General features: G+C 43.5%; 1 protein-coding gene across 2 annotated transcripts in view; it reads left to right on the top strand.

Moving 5' to 3' along the window:
* The first annotated feature begins 4,485 nt into the window (after positions 1-4,485).
* LOC138299177 (butyrophilin subfamily 1 member A1-like) overlaps positions 4,486-19,668 on the top strand; it is a 121,102-nt gene continuing 105,919 nt past the window's right edge. Inside the window, exons 1-3 of one of the 2 annotated variants that reach the window (XM_069237272.1) lie at positions 4,486-4,814; positions 16,633-16,693; positions 18,779-18,896. In XM_069237272.1, coding sequence (XP_069093373.1) covers positions 18,860-18,896 — 37 coding nt within the window. In that variant the 5' untranslated portion in view covers positions 4,486-4,814; positions 16,633-16,693; positions 18,779-18,859. Of the gene's footprint in view, positions 4,815-16,632; positions 16,694-18,775; positions 18,897-19,668 lie in introns of both variants that reach the window. The other variant, XM_069237270.1, reaches the window with a different exon arrangement.

The following is a 19,668-nucleotide window of genomic DNA, read 5'->3' as shown; positions in this document are numbered from 1 at the left end:
TTAGCTAATTCAGCACCTACGCCACCCTTCCTAATCAAGACCAGAGCTGTATCCAAAGACGCAAACTGAACAGCTGAATATTCCTTCGCAATGAAATCAATAACATACACCTTTTCTGGGCAAGACAAATGATGGAATAGCCTGAACTCACCTACCGTCTTCTTAGGTACCACCCCTAGCGTTGAAACCATCAGATCCAGCTAGGGCCAGGCACTGAAATGGCCCACCATTCAGAAACTTATTTTTATAGTGTTGCTTGCACTACCATTGGATGCTGCCTAGCTGAGAGTAAATTGTCTGCAAAGCGTCTGCACTTGGGACCTTGATAACCTAAACGAAAGCTAAACTGAAAATCTCAATGGAGTGTTGCTGCCACTTCTCTGTTGGAGTAAAATGCCAGCCAGTATAACAAAACTTCTAGATTAACCAGAATACAAGCCCTTGTTTCCAGATCCTATGAAGCCCCCGCTACCCCTACCTTGGCCTGCTGAACCTCCTTGTGATTGTTCCCCATAAAACCGGAGCACTGCATGCCTCCCCCGCACATAAAACACTTGTGTTTGTAGTTACACATGGCCCTGTTACAAAAACCTCTATTGTAGTTCCAGCAAGCCCCCGAGACACTGACTTGCCCTTTGTTCCAAGTGCCCACCCCATACAGGGTAGGTGTTCCCTAAAAAGGTCAGTAAGGGACCGCTAGGCCACTAGCAGTATGCATAGTAGGCGGTGGTCTTTGTGGATACAGCCATTGGGCCCACAATTCATTATCCACCTCACCCCAAGCTTTGTCCAGCTTCAAAACTATCCTTGCCCTAAACTATTCATCATAATGGAGCCATGCGTAGCCCCCAAACTCAGCCTGGGCCTTTCTAATAGTATCCATATATTTGAAAATAGCAACCAACCTGTCAGGATATTTTGCGCAGTAAACACTGGCAAATATGAAAATGTCAATTTCCACGTGTCTAGTTTACTCCCACGCTCCCTCCCTGGAACCTTCCTTCACTTGTAATTCCCTGTGTAACAATTTGTAAGCATCTATATACTCACCTTTTCCATCGCAATCGAAAGATGAGCCTCTAATGGTACAGAAACCCCCATGTAGGGAAGCCTCCTAAAATCTCCAGTCTTATTCCCTTTAGATTCTCCTGATTTCTTTTCATCTTTTGAACACTCTTTTTCTTGTTCGGAGGCCTTTCCATTATTCCCCCTTCTGAACCCTTCTCCCAGAACCCCTGATCTTCCTGGATGACTCCTTTGTCCCCTGTTTTTGGGATCCCCTATAATCCCCCCGTTCTCAGCCTCTGTGCCTACCCCTTTGTCCACTCCAGATGGCCCCATTCCAACATCTACTCTTGAAGTTTGTAATGTTTGACCAAAACTCCATCCCTTGCACTATTGTGCCTCACCTGTCTGTAATCTCTGCCTTGTTCTCACGTCTACCATCCACTCTTGTCCTCCTTGCCCTGCTCTCAGTGCTTTTCCACTAATTGCTGTGCTCCTTCTGTTTTCTACCTGAAGAGAAATACTAGGACAAGAAACATTAGTTCCCCCCCATCTCCCTGACGTTTCCCTTATTGTGTCCTTCCAATATGGAATTTCTCCTTCTTCCAATTCTTCCTCTTCCTTTTCTTCATAGTCTAATTCACACTATACATCTTGCTCATCTAAAGCACTCACTCCAGGCCTTTCGCCATCCCCAACATCCCCATCATACAACCTCCAATCAATATCACTCCCATTCTTTGGTTTCTTGTGCGCAGCTCCTTCCCTCGCTGTCGGGATGGTCACCGCTGACCTCTCCCTCTTCTCCGATCAGGTTCCAGGAGTCGTTTCAAAACTCTCTGGCTGTCTATCCTCACAGCTGCATGCTCTCTGTGGCATCATCCCGGCACTGCCCTGCACGTCGGTCCAATCTGTGGAATGGGTGGTCCTGAGGTCTACTTGATTAGCTAAAGGACGTTCAATTTTATCCTGGCCTGACCCATCCTCTAACCAAACCCTTCTCCCTTGTGATGAAAAACGTTTTCCCTGATGACAGACTTGCTTATTTCTTTCTAAACTGTCCCTTCCAGCTAAAACTTGTTTGCTTACATCCTGATTGACCTCGTTTGTTGCACACCAACTGGTTTTACCAGACGCTCATGCTCTGGGCCATGCTTTGCCCATTCATCAAAAATGTGTTTCCTCTGAAAGATTTCCCTGCTCTCAACGGACGGTTGTCCCTGTTTCCTCAAAGACCTTTTTTTTTCTGAGAGCTGCTGAGTGGGAGTAGGCACAAGTCCTACCTCTCTTTCTAGCATTGTGATGTCACAAGCGCTCAAATCTAACATGATGCGCAAGCACCGCTCTGCCACCTGCTGCCCTGACACGGCCTCCGTACTCTGAGCAGGCAGTGCCGACATTGCTAGAGCTGGTCGCCTTGCATAGGTTGAAGCCAGCTGTAGTCTCGTTGAGCTGGAAGCATGCTTTCAAGCCAGACAACTAACTCAGGCCCTGCCACGCCCGCCCGCAAACTCCAGCATGACCGAGGTAAGTCCAATTGCTTTATTGCCTCAAGGGACCGTTACTTCTTCTTGGGGCCTTTTTTCAACAGCAACCCTCACTCTAACCTTATGCTGCGGCAGTGAACACGCCAATGCAGCTGCTGCGACATCGCTCACTACCGAGTGTTTTGGATGCGTTATTAAAAGGTTTGCAGCGGCTGCTGCTGGGGGTACACTCCTCTGCCATAGCGGAGGAGCCATCCCTGGACAGTGAACTAACTGTCACTTTCGCCACGCCTACAGACCTACTCTAACTAATGGCCACCAAAAATCCCGTGGCCTGTACCATCAGCCCGAATGACCCAGGGGAAGACATCTGTGGGATGTAACCCCCCCCACCATGGACCGTATCCATCCTGCAGATTTTCAACTGACTTTACTGTGACAGAGTTGTGAACGCTGAATTTATACTAATAAATATTCATATAGTCTGAATGTTGAATCTGCATAGAATTTTGACCTAATATAGAAAATAATGCATGACTTGGAAAATGTGCCTACTAGAGTGGCACCAAAAATCACAAAGTGTCCTTATTAATTGCTTATTAAAATGAATTGATGTGCTTATGTTTAAATTAATGTAGTAGTGTGTTATATTAATGATTACATATTATGTATTTGTTTTATTAACTGTAAACCTTACGTTAGCAAGGTCTTGGGCCTAGTTTCACAGCCTCATGTTAAATTGTAGTATTAAGATAATGCTGTTAGAGATGTTCGCTTGAAGAAATGAATGCATGAATTGTTCCTTTCCACCGAGTTGACCAAACGCCAGCAAATATTTTTCTTTTCCCGTGACAACTGCTTGTTAGTAAATTGTGTAATAGTTATTGATACAATGTAAAGTTTAGTGTGTGGGAAAGCGATGTTCCCAGGAGCTAACAATGGTGCACTGACTGAAGGACAAAGAGATCCAAATTTTTACCTGACGAGTCCGACAATGGGAACAGGAGAAGAGTAGCCAATCATCTACATGTAAAAAACAGTTCAGTTATATCTTACACTTTAAATTTTACTTTTATAGGACTAAATGTAAATGTATGATTCTCTGACCAATGGCAACGTGGGAAATGTTTTAGACAACTTTAAATTAGCTCGACTGCACAGCGAGGGCAGCACTCATTTTTCAATTTTCCAGTTTCCGCCGAAGAGGCGTACTCATTCCTATTTGATTCTCTTACTTGGAGAATTCTATCTTTAACTTTATTGCTTAAACGTGTGATGCTGAATGCTGGCCCTTAAGACTCTGCTTACAAATAGTTCGGATAGCTTACAGTCCCCTGGTCTGAACCATTCCCTTTCATGGTCCGATGCTGATGCTCACCGAACAGATGTCCATTTGATAAAGACAGTTGCAGCTTGCCGATCCATACTGAGGAGAGGTATTAATCAATTGTTATTGTTTGATGTAATTTGTCTTTTGTTTCTAGGTACCAACTGCTATTTTGATAGAGCTGTAGTTAGATGTTTTTCCACATTTGTATGTGTACCATTTGATTTTGAGACTAAGTTAGGTGGTATTAGCATTGTTAATATAGGGGGGAACAAATTCTAATTTTTACAAGAAAGGAATGGCCAAGGGGGTCACGGTGTGTGAAATTACTGACTTCAAAGATTATTGACAATGTTGATTGATATTGTTAATGATTTGTATTTAAATTGAGTCCTATGGTGGGATTTACTCTAAGCGCGAAAGGTCCATCGAACCTCTAACGCGTCCCCTTATGAATTAAATATGAGAAACCAAATAAGGTCAGACGCGCTAACAGAGACAACCACATTTGCTTTTTTTCACCACATACGATCTGACTTCCTGGCGTGTTAGTCTCAAATAAACACCGGAAAGTGAAGCTGGGATGACAACGCGAAACTACTGGAGCAAATTATATTTTAATGACTCACCCAAGGTGGCTGCCCTCATTAGTTGTCAGCAGCTTGGAGTTGCCTTTCTTCTATTTTTTGAATAAGGGTGAAACTCCTGCAAGTTTCACTTTCTTTTTTCCGTTCTCTCTCTAGTGATCCGGCTCCCCTGGAAACACCAGCTTGGGAGTCTGCGTTTCCAGGCAGGGCAGGGCGCTCTCGGTGTGAACCCGGGCTCGCAGCTGATGAGGACTTTGTGCCACAGCAATACCGAGCTGGTGCTGCCCGATCGCTTTCAGGAAGGGGGAGCCGGGCGCTGCCAGCTGGGGCCGCACTCAGGGCGAAACTACCACAGTGAACGAGGAAGTCCGGTGGGTGACTGCACCAGCGACAGCCATCTCTCTGCCTGTAAGTCACGCACTCGGTGCTGGGAAAGGAACATTTAACCCCGTTACCCCAGAAATTGGGGGTGATGTGTGGCAGTAAAAAGGGGGCGGAATCATGAAAAGCAGTTTGACAGAGAGTGCACACATTTAACTTTTTAAAAGCACTTCCACTAATACATTTTGAGAACAAGGAGGAACGTGACAGTATATCTGTTCTGGCTTAAAATGTTGAAAATGCTGCATTTTAAAATACCTTATGGGGTTAAGGCCCCTTCAGGGAGCTTTGTGTACCCAGTAAATCCCTGGGAATAACAGTGATGGTAAGATAACTCGTGTGGATAATGCACTAGCTGCAGAGTTCTGTGTTTTGCCTAGTCCCATGTGTTCACTCGTACAGTAGCATAGAAGGTTAATGTGTATCCTGCAAAGCACACTGTGTAACACGAAAATGACAGATTTGTGCTGTATGTAGATAGGTAAGTGTGTTATTTTTGGCACAGAGGTCCTTTTATAGTACAGACTGCCCCAAGCACCGTGCTACATTTTACATTTTGACTTTGGCACTTATTATCACTTCGGCGGATGGAAAAGACCTACTGCCAAAGTCCCGATGGTTACGTTGTCGCCAGTGTGGCAGCCTCACCGCCCATTCTGAGTTTCCCGCTGGATCAGCAGGCAGAAACTTAGTTTCCACCCGCTGGCGCAGCGGGAAACAGCCTACGGCATTGTCTCCGGCTCTGATAGAGCGGGCGGCAATGCTGTAGTGCGTAGGGTGCATCAGCAGACAGTAAACATTGCAATGGGGCTGACTAGGGGGGCCCGTGCACTGTTCATGCCAAGTGAATGGGCAGTGCAAGGGCCCCCCTGGAATCCCCTGCATTCTGTCTCTTCCAGCACTTTTCATGTCAGTGCTACCGCTATGATACTGCTGGTGGAAAAGGGGTCGTAATTCCCAGGGCAGCGCTGCCCTGGTGGATTAGGACCGCAAGCACCTCCAGATCGACATGAAGTCGTAAGCTGGCTGTGCTGGCGGTAGTGCTGTGGTCGTAATATGGCAGCGGTCCGACCGCCACAGCAACACTGGCGATCATTAGATCGCCAGGGTCGTAATGAGGACCTTTCTTTTTCTCCCAGCGTTCACTGTCATCATAAAATCCCTAACAGTGAAGGCGAGTGTGATTTCTACACATTGAAACCCTCATTTTATGTAACATCCTGTACAGTGATTTACACACTTGTATGACTTATTATCAGTGTATAATATAATGTGTGCATGTGATAGAAAGTGCTCTCACTCCCTTCATTGAGATGAGTAAAGCTATAACGGAATTCAAATTAAAAAAATGCATTGCCATTTAAATTGTTACTCGTTTAAATACCCGTACAGTATGGAAAATCTGTCATTCGGACAGTACACGCATATTTCTTACATATAGTGGTTGCATATAGACAAAACCTGTCTCCAAATCTAAATTTCTCTTAAAAATCATAACACGCTGTGTGCCTGTATTCCCCCACATTGTATTGGTGTCTGGCTGTTAGGATCAAGATAGCTTCCAGCCAGGGTTGTACTCGAACAAAAGGAGGGCTGTTGGCCCCTTAAATTCAGCCTTTGCTTTGAGCTAGCTGGAATGTAAAACAAGAAAGCCTCCTCACTGCCTGCACCCTGCTGCTGTGAACAAAAAGCAGAAAACATGCTGATGCTGCTGAATTGTGTCCCACAAGCTGGCAAATTACACTGGGGCAAATTCATCATATTTCATTGGCTCCAGACGGATCCCCAATCTGGCACAATATAAGGTGCCAGATCTGTAATCTGGATGGACCCCTCTTCATTCAAACAAGGCATGCATTTCAGTTCTTACAGGGTAAACCTAGCTGTTCGTACTTTCATAGCCGATAATACCTCTGCAACATGGTGTAAATATATTTAACAACTGTTATCCTTCAAAGCCCTCAAGTTTCCCGGGTACATTCCTAGCTTATTGAGAAATAATTTAGCTATGCATTTTGGGACTTGTAATCCTATTTTGAGCCTTTATAAAATCACAACTGTAAGTCCCAAGAAGGCAAAGGTAGAATTTGTAGTCTTGGCTCATTTTAATTCAGCCAATTGGACCAACACACCTGATAATAATGATATGTAAAAGCACAGCCCATTAATGGAATGGAGAAGGATTGTCATGTGACTTGAAACCATCTGTTCACCCTATGCCAAGTGACGCGTAACATGTTTGAGAACCGTTGCAGTCTTGGCTTTTTAGCTGACACCATTAGCAAGCTGGGATTGCTTTTAACCTACACACACTGTTAGAAATGGGGTCTTTGGTTGACAGTCAGGTTACCCCCTGTTCAAGCAAGGACCCTCACTCTAGTCAGGGTAAAAGAGAATCACCCTCAGCTAACCCCTGCTTACCCCCTTGGTAGCTTGGCAGAGCAGTAGGCTTAACTTCAGAGTAGTAGGTGTAAAGTATTTGTACCAACACACACAGTAACTTAATGAAAACACTACAAAATGACATCACACAGGTTTAGAAAAAATAGGAAATATTTATCTAAACAAAACAAGACCAAAACGACAAAACTCTGACATACACAAGTCAAGTTATGAATTTTTAAAGATTAAATTCCAAAATAGCGCCTAGAAACACAAAATGCTTTGATGAGTTGTTAACACGGAGTCGTGGTGGAGTCGTTCCCAACAATCTGACACCAACGGCGCCAGCTACGGAGTCACGCGGACCCCCAGGTACAGTACCTTGGTGAAGAGTGAAAACAAGCCGATGCGCGAAGTCGGGATCACGGCATCCGTGCGAAATGTTGAATCATCGCACTTTGAGCGGCGTCGGTCACGACGTGGTGCAGCGATTTCCACAGTCGCTGACTTCGGAGGGGCTGCAGCGGTGTCTGGCCTGCAAAGCTCGTCGCGTTCCAGAGAAGATCACGGAGTCGGTTGAAGGCGGCGTCACCGGATTAAGCAGCAGCATCCGTCCGGAGTCGTCCGAAGTCGAGTTCCTTGAATTTTTACCCGCTTTTTCAAGGGCCCAGGGACTGGATAGGGCACCACTTGTCAGGGCAGGAGTCTCAGCAGAGTCCAGGTGCTAGTAAGGGAAGTCTTTGATGGCCCTGAGACTTCAGATCAGGGGGCAAGCTCAGTCCAAGCCCTTGGAGAGTCCTTCTCAAGCAGGAATATACCACAAAGTCCAGTCTTTGCCCCCTTGCACAGGCAAAAGCAGCAACTGCAGGATAGCTCCACAAAGCACAGTCACAGGCAGGGCAGCACTTCTCTTCAGCTCTTCTCCAGGCAGAGGTTCCTCTTGATGTCAAGAAGTGATCTAAAGTCTATGGTTTTGGGTGCCCTTCTTATACCCAATTTCTCCTTTGAAGTAGGCCTACTTCAAAGTAAAGTCTATTTTGCATGTGAAATCCTGCCTTGCCCAGGCCAGGCCCCAGACACTCACCAGGGGGTTGGAGACTGCATTGTGTGAGGACCAGCATAGCCCTTTCATTTGTAAGTGACCACTCCTCCCCTCCCTCCTAGCACAGATGGCTCATCAGGATATGCAGGCTACATCACAGCTCCCTTTGTGTCACTGTCTAGTGTGAGGTGCAACCAGCCCAACTGTCAAACTGACCCAGACAGGGAATCCACAATCAGGCAGAGTCACAGAAATGGTATAAGCAAGGAAATGCCCACTTTCTAAAAGTGGCATTTTCAAACACACAATCTCAAAATCAACTTTACTAAAAGATTTATTTTTAAATTGTGAGCTCAGATACCCCAAACTCCACATGGCCATCCGCTCCCAAAGGGAATCTACACTTTAATCAGATTTTAAAGGTAGCCCCCATGTTAACCTATGAGATGGACAGGCCTTGTAACAGTGAAAAACAAATTTAGCAATATTTCACTGTCAGGACGTATAAAACACATTACTATATGTCCTACCTTAACCATACACTGCACCCTGCCCTTGGGGCTACCTAGGGCCTACCTTAGGGGTGTCTTACATGTAAGAAAAGGTAAGGTTTAGGCCTGGCAAGTGGGTACACTTACCAAGTCGAATTTACAGTTAAAACTGCACACACAGACACTGCAGTGGCAGGTCTGAGACATGATTAGAGAGCTACTTATGTGGGTGGCACAACCAGTGCTGCAGGGCCACTAGTAGCATTTGATTTACAGGCCCTGGCACCTCTAGTGCACTTTACTAGGAACTAACTAGTAAATCAAATATGCCAATCATGTATAAACCAATTACATACAATTTACACAGAGAGCATATGCACTTTAGCACTGGTTAGCAGTGGCAAAGTGCTCAGAGTTCAAAAGCCAACAGCAACAGGTCAGAAGAAATAGGAGTCAGGAGGCAAAAAGATTGGGAATGACCCTGCATAAGCAAAAAAAAGTCCAAAACACACAGGGGGTTATTCTAACTTTGGAGGAGGTGTTAATCCGTCCCAAAAGTGACGGATAAGTGACGGATTTACCACCAACCGTATTACGAGTCCATTATATCCTATGGAACTCGTAATACGGCTGGTGGTATATCCGTCACTTTACCGTCACTTTTGGGACGGATTAACACTCCTCCAAAGTTAGAATAACCCCCACAGTATTAAAAGTGAAACTACAATTTACCAAAATGCAACTTGGTTTTAGCTAAAAAGTCAAGACTCACCGACAGTATCAGTGTCACAAATGACAACTTGCCACTTGGCAGCAGGAATAATTTCAGAAGAGGTAGAGAAGCAGAGGGTCATTCTTCGCCACGCCACGTGTTTTTGAAGGCCGCCCTCACTGGTGGGGACCATCTTAGAAGGGAGCGTTCTCCCTTTTCAAACTTATTTTAGTATTGAATTGGTGTTTCTCACAGTTTGTTTTAATTAATATTTGCTTTACCAGTAGCAGCTAACATAAGGGGAGCATGTGTTACCTGTAGGGGCTGCTGGATGTTTTAATTTGTCCATCTGTTTTAACCCTCGCACCTTACAAGACCAGAGTGCGGCCACTCCCCCTCGATTGATGGTCATTTAAACAAACAAACAGTGCGTAGGCACAGCAGACGTGCCTCTGGTGCGCTGAAGGCAAGCCTATCTGTGCCTGTCCACGCCAGGACCACGCTGAGCACCAGGACCCCTACTCCTCCTACCATCTTTCAAACAGGTAGACGCTCTTACACAGGTGAGGATAGCTTGGCACACAATAAACCTGTGCCTTCCTCTTACTGCACCCGTTGGGATTTCTCATCTAATATCTTACTGGCATCCATGTGCTTTAACTGACTCAACCGTGGTTCCCATTTCTCTAACCCCAACAGCACCAAATATATTAAAGGGCAACACAACCCCTCAGTCTCCTACCCAATTTGCGTCAACTCCCAAAATATGCTTTGCCCTCATTAATGCGCGCTTCCTTCCTGTGCACAAGTTAGAAATTGCCAACCTTATCTACGACCAGAATCTAGACATACTATTTAATACCAAAACCTGGGCTGACTTAGCATCGAGCCCAGACTTCGTTGCTGCAGTGCTGGAAGGCTTCTTAGTACACAGACAAGACAGGCCAACCAAAAAAGGAGGAGGCCTAGCTGTGATTTTCCACGTAAACTTAACAGCCACTTTTGAAGCCATACCTTCACAGGACTGCAAAGCGTGTCTTTTAATTTAAACCCAATATTAAACAACCTTTCATGGCATCCTACTCTATCACCAACTGGCCCAAGACCTAAATTCAAAATTAGCATGGTCTCCATCCCCGAATCCACTGCATGTGCAAAACATATCACAGTACGCAGGGATTTTAACTTCTATTTAGAATCTTCTTCTGACAGGGACTCCGCAGCTCTTATCAAACCCATGAACAACCTAAATCTCATTCAACGGATTGATAAATTGACCCATTCAGCAGGTCACACTTTAAATGCATTGCTTACCAACAATCTGGGCATTACTATAGAAACAGTTCTTCCCTTAGTTTGGACAGACCATTCGGTAATTCTGTTCAATCTTGACATCTCAGAAGCACTTCATTCAGACCTCCTCATCAAATGGCCTTCTACCTACCGGGCTTGGAGTAAAATCAACTCAGATTTTTTAAATGCCCAACCCAACTACCCTTCTGCCACGGAGTTGGCCTCACTGAACTATACCAACTGGCTCAACTCAGTCTTTAACACATTGGCTCCTCCTAAAATCTCTTCGAGACCCAGAAACAAACCCTCAGCTCCTTGGTTTACTGAAAGTCTCAGACTCAAATAACAAAACTGTCGAAGACTGGAAAGGTGTTGGCGTGCACACTATGATTATACCAAAAAAATGGCATATAAACAAGGACTGGCCAACTATAAAACACTTATGTAAAGTGAAAAGCATCTACTTCACCCTGCAAATTGAATCGGCTAAAAACTCCACAAAGGAGCTTTTCCAAGTGTTTTCAAAGCTTACTACTTTACCCAGCCAAGAAATTAACCACAGCCAATCCTTCTGTGATGATCTGGTCCAGTGCTTTAGAGAAAAGGTCAAGCAAATCTATTCCAAATTTGAGACGTCTAACAATACTGTAACAAGCAATTTATCTTCTAAAACTAACCCAGATCAAACCTTTCTGGAATTTCAGTTGGTTTCATTGGATTTCGTATGCAAAAGGCTCATCTCAGCTAAACCAGGCTCTCCTAAGGCCCCTCCCCCGATACATTGAAGCTAGCTCCAGAAATTATTGGCTCTAATCTTGCCACTATCTTTAATTCCATGTTCCTCTCAGGAGTTTTTCCCTCTCAGTGGTAGAGATCCTCTAACCTTCCCCTTTTAAAGAAATCCAATTTAAATACCGCAGACCCAAAGAACATACGCCCTATCTCCCGTCTCCCCCTGCCGGCAAAAATTGTTGAGAAGGAAAGGAACGTCCAACTCTCCCAGTTTATCCATAATAATCACCTATTGGATCCTTCTCAATTTGGCTTCAGATTAGGGCATAGTACAGAAACTGCCCTGATTAAAGCAACGGAGGAAGTTAGGGTGGCATTAGATAGAGGAGGTGCTGCTGCTCTTATCCTCCTCAATTTGTCAGCATCTTTTGACACAGTCGATCACAAGCTCTTGGTCAACCGCCTTAGGCTCTTACATGGGTGTGGAATTTAATAAACAATCTACTTGTCCATAGAACAGGTTGCTTCTTGAATCTACTTGTCCTGTAAAAAATCTACTTGTCCCTTTGGTGCCATGTAATGCAGCAACAAATTATGGAAGCAATCTCATTATGTGAGAGCTCTGATAATAGTCTCTCTGATTATGCCAGGGCTAATACTATACCAGGGCTTACTTTAGCAAATATTTTGTCACCTTTCAGCAGATCTACATACTGGGGCTGGAGGAAGTAGTATGCAATAGTTCCAGGGCTGGAATACATTTGAGTCTGTGCAAACCTACTAACTTACAAGGTTTATATGGATTTTCCCCAGCTCTTCTCTAATCTTTTTCCATAGTGAGAAAGGTTGGAAATTTACTCCAAAAAGGGCAGAAGTAAAAGTTCTTCCAGGGTAGGGAAAAAGTGGTTGGAGGGAAAGTGAACTTACAAACGCTCAATAGATTTTCACATGAACAAATACATATTTGCTCATGCTTAACTACAGTTCCCAAATATTTTCTAGGAGTATGATTTCTTGATCTACTTCTATTTTCACTAATTCAAAGACATATAGCATGGGTGTACATTTGTGACTTTCTTTAAGAATTGAGCCCCTGATTAGGTCTGGCGTTAACCAAGACATTTTGTTTTTATTCAAATTCTGTTTACCTCTCTATCTATCGGCTGGCTTACTGTGAGTGATAGCGTTCTGCTCTTCCACAAGGAGCATATTGGCACACAAAGTAGTTTTGTTCAGTAATGTGTGCTTTTTGAGGCCAAAAAACCTTTTTAGCTTTTGGCAATGTTTGTTACAATGGTGAGGACCTGGCAGCTCCCACAACAATAAAGTGTTACAAAACCAATGTTAAAACAAAACATGCATTGACAAAACCAAAAGACTGACAACCAATGTTGGATCGGTTGGCTATGCCAGTGTTTGTTTATTTCCATGTTTCCCATGTTCCTGCTAAAAATGGTTACAAAGTTTTTCCATTGTGAATATTGTTTGCAAATACCAGCATGCATCAACACATTTTTTGCTAAATGATGCTTCAAAATAGTACCTAAAATGTCACAGTAATTTCACAGTAATTCAGCAAAATGTTTTTTTCCTACTTGCATTTTTTGTGCAAGCAAAGAATCATCAATCTTGCTTACAAGCTTGTGCAAACATTTGCATCTAATCAGAGAGCATTCTGGGAGCATTAAATGTAGCCTCATATTGTCAAACTTTTCAAACGTGTGTTTACTTTTTTTTACTGGAACCACTGTCAGGAGTGCAGTGTGACACTACAATGTTTATATTGAGTGCTAACACTAATAATTAAGGCTTTGCATTAATGAACCCTAAATACAAGTTTGAACAGCATTAACAAATAGACACAAATATCACCTCAACTGCAAACAGTTCCCTTCCCTATAAACTGGCAGCCAAAGTGTTTGTGCTGCAGGGGGCTGGGCCTACTTTCCCAAGGATAAAATAAACCTGCAAACATTTTGTCCTTGACCCCAAGCAATATGTCCTGGGCATCGTGCTTTAGAAATTCCACACCCTTCCCTTAGGTAAAGATAAAGCTCTAGCCCTCCTCACCTCATTCCTTTTTGGAAGAGAAATCATTGTGGCTTTGGGCCCCTTCAAATCCTTCCCCTTTACTCTGCCGTGCGGAGTCCGCCAGCGGTCTTTTCTTAGCCATGCTCTTTTCAATGTGTATGTCACCAAACTGTCCTCTCTTTTTAAAAACTTTTCATTTTACATTAACCTCCTATGCTGATGATACCCAGATCATAGTGTCAGTTTTTCACAACAATCCAGCAGTCTCATCCCACTTCCAAGACTGTATGCATGCTATCAGTCTATGGAAGGGTAACCACTGTCTGAAACTTAACTCAGATAAAACCAAAGTTGTACTACATGGTAACTTACATCCCACCTGGGGCCCTAATTGAATTAGGCTTCTTTCTCATACCTGTTTCAAAGGCCAAAAACCTAGGCGTCTATACTCAAAATAAATTAAGCTATGCAAGTCAGGTTTACTCAGTGGTTTCTTCCACTTTTCTACACTTAAAATGATGAAGAAAAATGTGCCTTTTGCTCCAATCTCCACCAAAAAAATAGTTATCACTGCCCTAATTTTGTCTAAACTTGACTACTGCGATTGACTTTACTTGGGGCTGCAGGAACAACACCTCAACAAACTTCAAATGGTTCAAAATACAGCTGCCAGGATTCTACTTGACATCCCCAAGTTCCACTCTATATCCGAATCAATTTGTAAACTTCACTGGCTCCCTCTCAGGAGCCGCATCAAATTCAGGGCCTTATGCATTGCACCCAAGGCTCTACAAAAGGAAGAGCCTGACTACTTAAACAAAAGCCTGGAGTGGGATAAACCAACCAGGCACCTTCGCTCCTCCTATGCAAAGCAAATAGCTATCCCAAGATTTAGGAAGGCTAACTGGGAAGGCAAGAGTTCATCAATGGAACGGCCAGATTGTGGAACAGCCTTTCTCCATCCATCAGGACATTACCTCTCCTCTTTTCTTTCTGGAATGAATTAAAGACCTTGTGTTCACTCCCCTAACATGGTAACACTGGATTACACCAAATTGGCACACTAATTCACTTATCAGTCTCTATTAAAGTGGTACTACATGTACCCAGGGCTTGTAAATTACATGCTACTAGTGGGCCTGTAGCGCTCATTATGCCACCCACTTAAGTAGCCTTTTCAAACTTGTCTCAGGCCTGCTGTTGCAGTATGTGTGCAGTGTTAGGCTGCAATTTTGACCTCCTGGCAAAATAAACCATTTGCCAGCTCTAATCCTTCCTTTTTAATACCTATAAGACACCCCTAGGGTAGGCCCTAAACAGCCCGTAGGGCAGGGAAAATTGTACTTGAAAAAGTGGGAAATCTACTTTTAAGTATTACATATCCTGGTAGTAAACAAAACTCTTAAATTTGGTTTCCACTACTGCAAGACATACCTCTCTGATAGGATAACATTGGGTTACCTTATATATTCTATAAGTGATAGATTTTGATTGGGAACTGGTATGAAAATCAAGCTTGGTCTCCTTATGAATTGTCATTTAAAACTCTCTTTAGTGTTGAAGTCAGATTTTAAGTCACAATTTCCCAAAATGCCTCTTTTAGAAAGCCAGCATTTTCTTGTCTTGATCAGTTAGTGCCTGCAACCTGTTTCCTGGGTCTCATATCTAGGTGTAGTTGGCAGTTGGCCTTTGTGTATTCCTCCCAGACAATAATACAAAGGAGGACTGGGTGTTGGCAGGATGGGCCATCCAGACCAGGTAACAGTGATGGAGCTGTCGGCTGCCACAGTTGCATTTTCAAATACACTGCTCAGCACACACTCAGAGAACTTCAAAAAACTCCATTGTGCCCCTAGACATCCTTGGACCAGGGCAGGAAGGCAGGAAATTCCAGACACTTCTGGGGGGGTGGTTGGAACTCCTGAATTTTCCTCCACTTAAAGCGGGCACCAGGTATGCTGCTTGAAGGACCAACTTGCTGCCCTGCTACTGAAGAAGGACTTGACCTGCACTTGAACCTAGAACCACTAGTTGGCTGGCCCCTTTTTCTGAGCTGCAGGGACTTGAATCCTGCACCTGGATCTGCCTGCAGTGATTCCTGACCCCCAAGTAGTGCCTCCCAGTCTTGGACTCTTGTTAGTTGGGCTAAAGGTCTGGCACCAGCCTAAATGTGGGCTCCATCAAAACAGACGCAGTGCAGTGTAACCAGGCGCAGGACCTCGCACTGCAGCTTTTGCAGCTCCTGATCGCAGTCCTCATTGGTACCAACGTAGTGTGCTGCAGCGTGATGAAAGACCTTGCATCGCATGCCTTGGTGCTCCTCATCGGAACCGACACAGCACAATGCATCGCCCCGCATCAAGGACATACAGACAGTGCTCAGTGGGACTAATGTGGTCCTTTTACCCGGTCCGTGCTCCATCCGGCTAGGCCTAACCATGTGACTTTATCCTGGATTGACGTGACCAGATAACCACAGCGCTTTGGGCATTTTTGCCTTATTTCCACTAAAAACTTTAAACTGTCATAACTCCGGTTCTGTTGATTGAATTTTTGTGGTTTTGGTGCCAGATAAATTGGTATGAGATTTTTCTTGTGTTGTGTTTTCAGTTTATTACTGTTTGAGTGCTGTGTAAATACTTTACACATTGCATCTATGTTAAGTCTCACTGCTTTTGTGCCACACTATCAGAGGGTTAAGCACAGGTTGTGGATCACTGTGACGAGGATTGTCGCTGTTGCTAGAGAAGGGCTCACACCCCCTCAACCAACATCCAGATTTCTCACAACATTTATTTATAGATTTTGAAAACAAAGCGGCCTTCATAACCTTTTCCCTTAAAAAGTATCCTGGGCAAATTTGCATTCTTTTGTCCCCACATGTTGGGGATTCTCAAAGGCACACAGAGTTGTGGATTATCCTAGAAGGAACTGAGAGAACAGCCATAATAAAGCAAAACCTTTTTTTTTCAGATAAGTGTTAAGTGCTGCGCAAGAAAGCATATGGCTTTTTTTATCTAAATGGCTGATGCCGCTAAGACCACCATTTCCCCAGATTTCAGGAACAAGCACAGTTGTATAAGAAGCAATTTTTTACATGGATTTTTGCATTTTTCTATGTCATAGTTGATTTTTCCTGTTTCTTGTGCTTTCTACTTGCAGTTTGTGGTGCAAACAGTGTGAGACACGAGGGGGAACCCATGAAGCCAGTTACTTCTGAAAGGTAGACTAAATTCTAAATACAGCACTGTGCCATTCATGCAGATTGCTCATGATCTTCCCAAAGAAACTAATTGTTGAAATAAAAAATATTAAAAATAAGTAGATTAAAATAACATTGGTGACAACTTTCTTATCTGTAATTATTTGTGCCTCTGGCCAGTTTAAAAACGTAATATACCATTACCTCCATGAAACCACTTTGATTGCAGGAATGTATAGTTTTTGTTTGTTGTGCAAAACCAGACAATATTCAGAGCTAACAACTGAGTTATAGCTTATAATGATATTTCCCACACTTCTGATAAGGAAAATACCCCAGTTGTTTGGCTGGGCCTACAACCTGAGACAATATCAGACCAAACCAAAACTGGCACCATGTGGATACCATATTGACTTCATATGGTCACGGTTTTCATCTGCCCATGTCGTAGGCTCAACCACAGAGGTGGGGTGTCATCTGGAGAAATGTGCACCCTCTGGGTGGTAACACAGATTCTAAATTCCTCAAAAAAACAAACATCCCTGGTTTCTAGTGGTGTATTATGTTTGTGGATGTTAGCAACGACCATAGAAATGTAAGCAAGCAATAGAGTTTTTGTTGCGGTACCTCGCCTGTAGAAAAACTATTCAAATTCATTACTTTAGGTCTAATAATTAGTAAGTGCCAGTCCAATTAATTGGTGCCCCAGTGGGTCTTAAAAGCATGGGGTAGGTGGACGTACTGGGAGCTGGGATGAGTGGTTGCCGAGTTGCATGAAGGTTCCACTAATGGACAGACTCCCCTTGAAAGTCATGTTCCACTGCGGCAGTATGCAGGGCAAGCCATCTCACTAAGAAGGGCACAATTAAGGGGAGAAGTTATTGACTGAGCAGAAAATGGGCGTTTTGGGTTACAGACTGAATATATGATGTGTGTGTATGAAAGAGAATGATAGAGGCAGGATTCCCAGCTCTTCCTCTTTTATATTTTGCCAAGAGTACACAGCTGGGTATGGTTGTGTTGGCTGTTATCATGGTTTGCTTTTCTGATCTCAGTAGTGAATATCACATTTTGCAAGCAAGGAAACCTTCATTGACTGCCTTGTTGGTCAGGCACTCCTTTTTTTACACGATGTTTGAGGAACCCAAAACTTAAGGCATGGCCACCTTGAACTTATGGAGCCTGTTGCATGGCTTTCCTTCCGTCGCGCCATTTGAGATAATGCTTGTTAGTATGGTACAGGAGGGGGCAGATTTGTTTCTTGTGATCCAGTTTTGACCAATTTGATATTGGTAGGCAAGTGTGGTGCCAATAACATTTTCCCAGGTGTGCTATGGTTTCTTCATTAGTCTGTGGTAGGATTGGGCTGTAGCAGGACTGGTCTGGATGTTGAGCAGGAAGGCCTACAGAGACAAGGGTTAGATGAGGAGGTGTAGATGGCCGTAAAACAATAAGACTTGAATGCTTTTATACATGTTCAGCATCATTTCATAGTAGATGTGATTGGTTTAAGGTGGACCCAGCATTCTGTGAAGCCCTTTAGCTTTTACAGGATGGTTTCTTGTGGACGTTGATGGGCTTAATTCAAGCATAAATAATGGGCATAAATCCAGGCCTTTTTGGATCCATTTGAGTAGAAAGGAAGTACCAGAATATGAGTATTTGGTTCTTGTACTTTTTAAGGGTTTTCTACTTGAACAATGCCCACAAAATGTTGGTTATAGCCTTAAATATTATTTCGGTGATGGAAATGCAGCAGTGTTATCATTTTGACATGCTGAATCAGATTGATCCAATATTCTCAGGTCTCTTAAAATGATTAATTGTTACCTTTCTTTTATAGGCTCTCCACATTTTTCATCCCACTTAAAGGCCTGGATATTCTAGACCTGACCTCTTGGTCATTTTTCTTATTGCTGTTTACTCAACTGGACAGTTTAGGGAAATCTGATGCTTGTTATGTAGGAAAACATTTCTATTAATTCAGGGCCAGACTTTGATGTTTCAGTGTAATGTACTATTTAAGACTGGAGTGTTGTAGAGGTTAATGAAAGTAAAAAGTTGTTTTTTTCGGCTTCTTTCAATGACTTTCATCCGGGGAAGAAGAGAAACTACATAGTGTGGATGTCCGATGACATAAATTGATAAGCCTAAGATGCTGTTCCAGATCAACATCGGTTTCTTCACATGAGCACATCCAGGTCCCAAAGATACCTGTCCTCAGGTAAGTCCCTCTGGGTTGCATACTGTCTCCTGTAATTTCCAACCTCTTTGTGGGGCCGCTTAGCGCTCTGCTGACAGAAAACAGCATCAAGATTTACCGGTATGTTGATGATTCAAAACGGTACTTAAAAGTTAACTTTGCTTCATATATCCAGCGCCCCACACACTCACTGTAAATCTTCCAGACCTAGATGCCCACACTTGCCTGAAGCTCAAAACAACTCAGATAGAAGTTTTGTTATTTGCCAAGAACAACAAAGCAGAAACAGTACAAATCTGACACAAAACATGAACTTTAATGGCTTAGAATCCCAATTAACATTTAATTCCAAGACACTAGTATTCATCCAGGACAACAAACTGACCTCCAAAGAACACACTGCCAAACACAGAAACCAGCTCACTCTTCTAAAGAAAGGGAAAACATTTCTTCAAGAAAATGACTTCAGAACTGGTGTTCAAGCCCTTGTACTTATGTTTCTGGGTGGCAGTGACACCTTGCTACATGGCCTCCCCACTTCTCCCCTCCTCCCCTTTAGAACATCCTACACACTGCAGCATGTAGCATTAAAGGATTGAAAGAATATGATCACTTCACCCCAACCTGATGGATCTACATTGGTTAGATTCCTGGTGAAGGACATGGGTGGAGGAGGGGGACATGGTGTTTTCTCTAAACTGTTTGTAAAAGATAAATTGCAGTCAAATCTGCATTACATGTTTCAAATGACATTTTGTCTTGGTGTCTATTTAGAATACAACATCTCTAATGA

This window comes from Pleurodeles waltl, chromosome 6 (assembly GCF_031143425.1).
Source record: "Pleurodeles waltl isolate 20211129_DDA chromosome 6, aPleWal1.hap1.20221129, whole genome shotgun sequence".
In the NCBI taxonomy this organism is placed as follows: domain Eukaryota; kingdom Metazoa; phylum Chordata; class Amphibia; order Caudata; family Salamandridae; genus Pleurodeles; species Pleurodeles waltl.
This window is presented reverse-complemented; position numbering and strand designations above follow the sequence as displayed.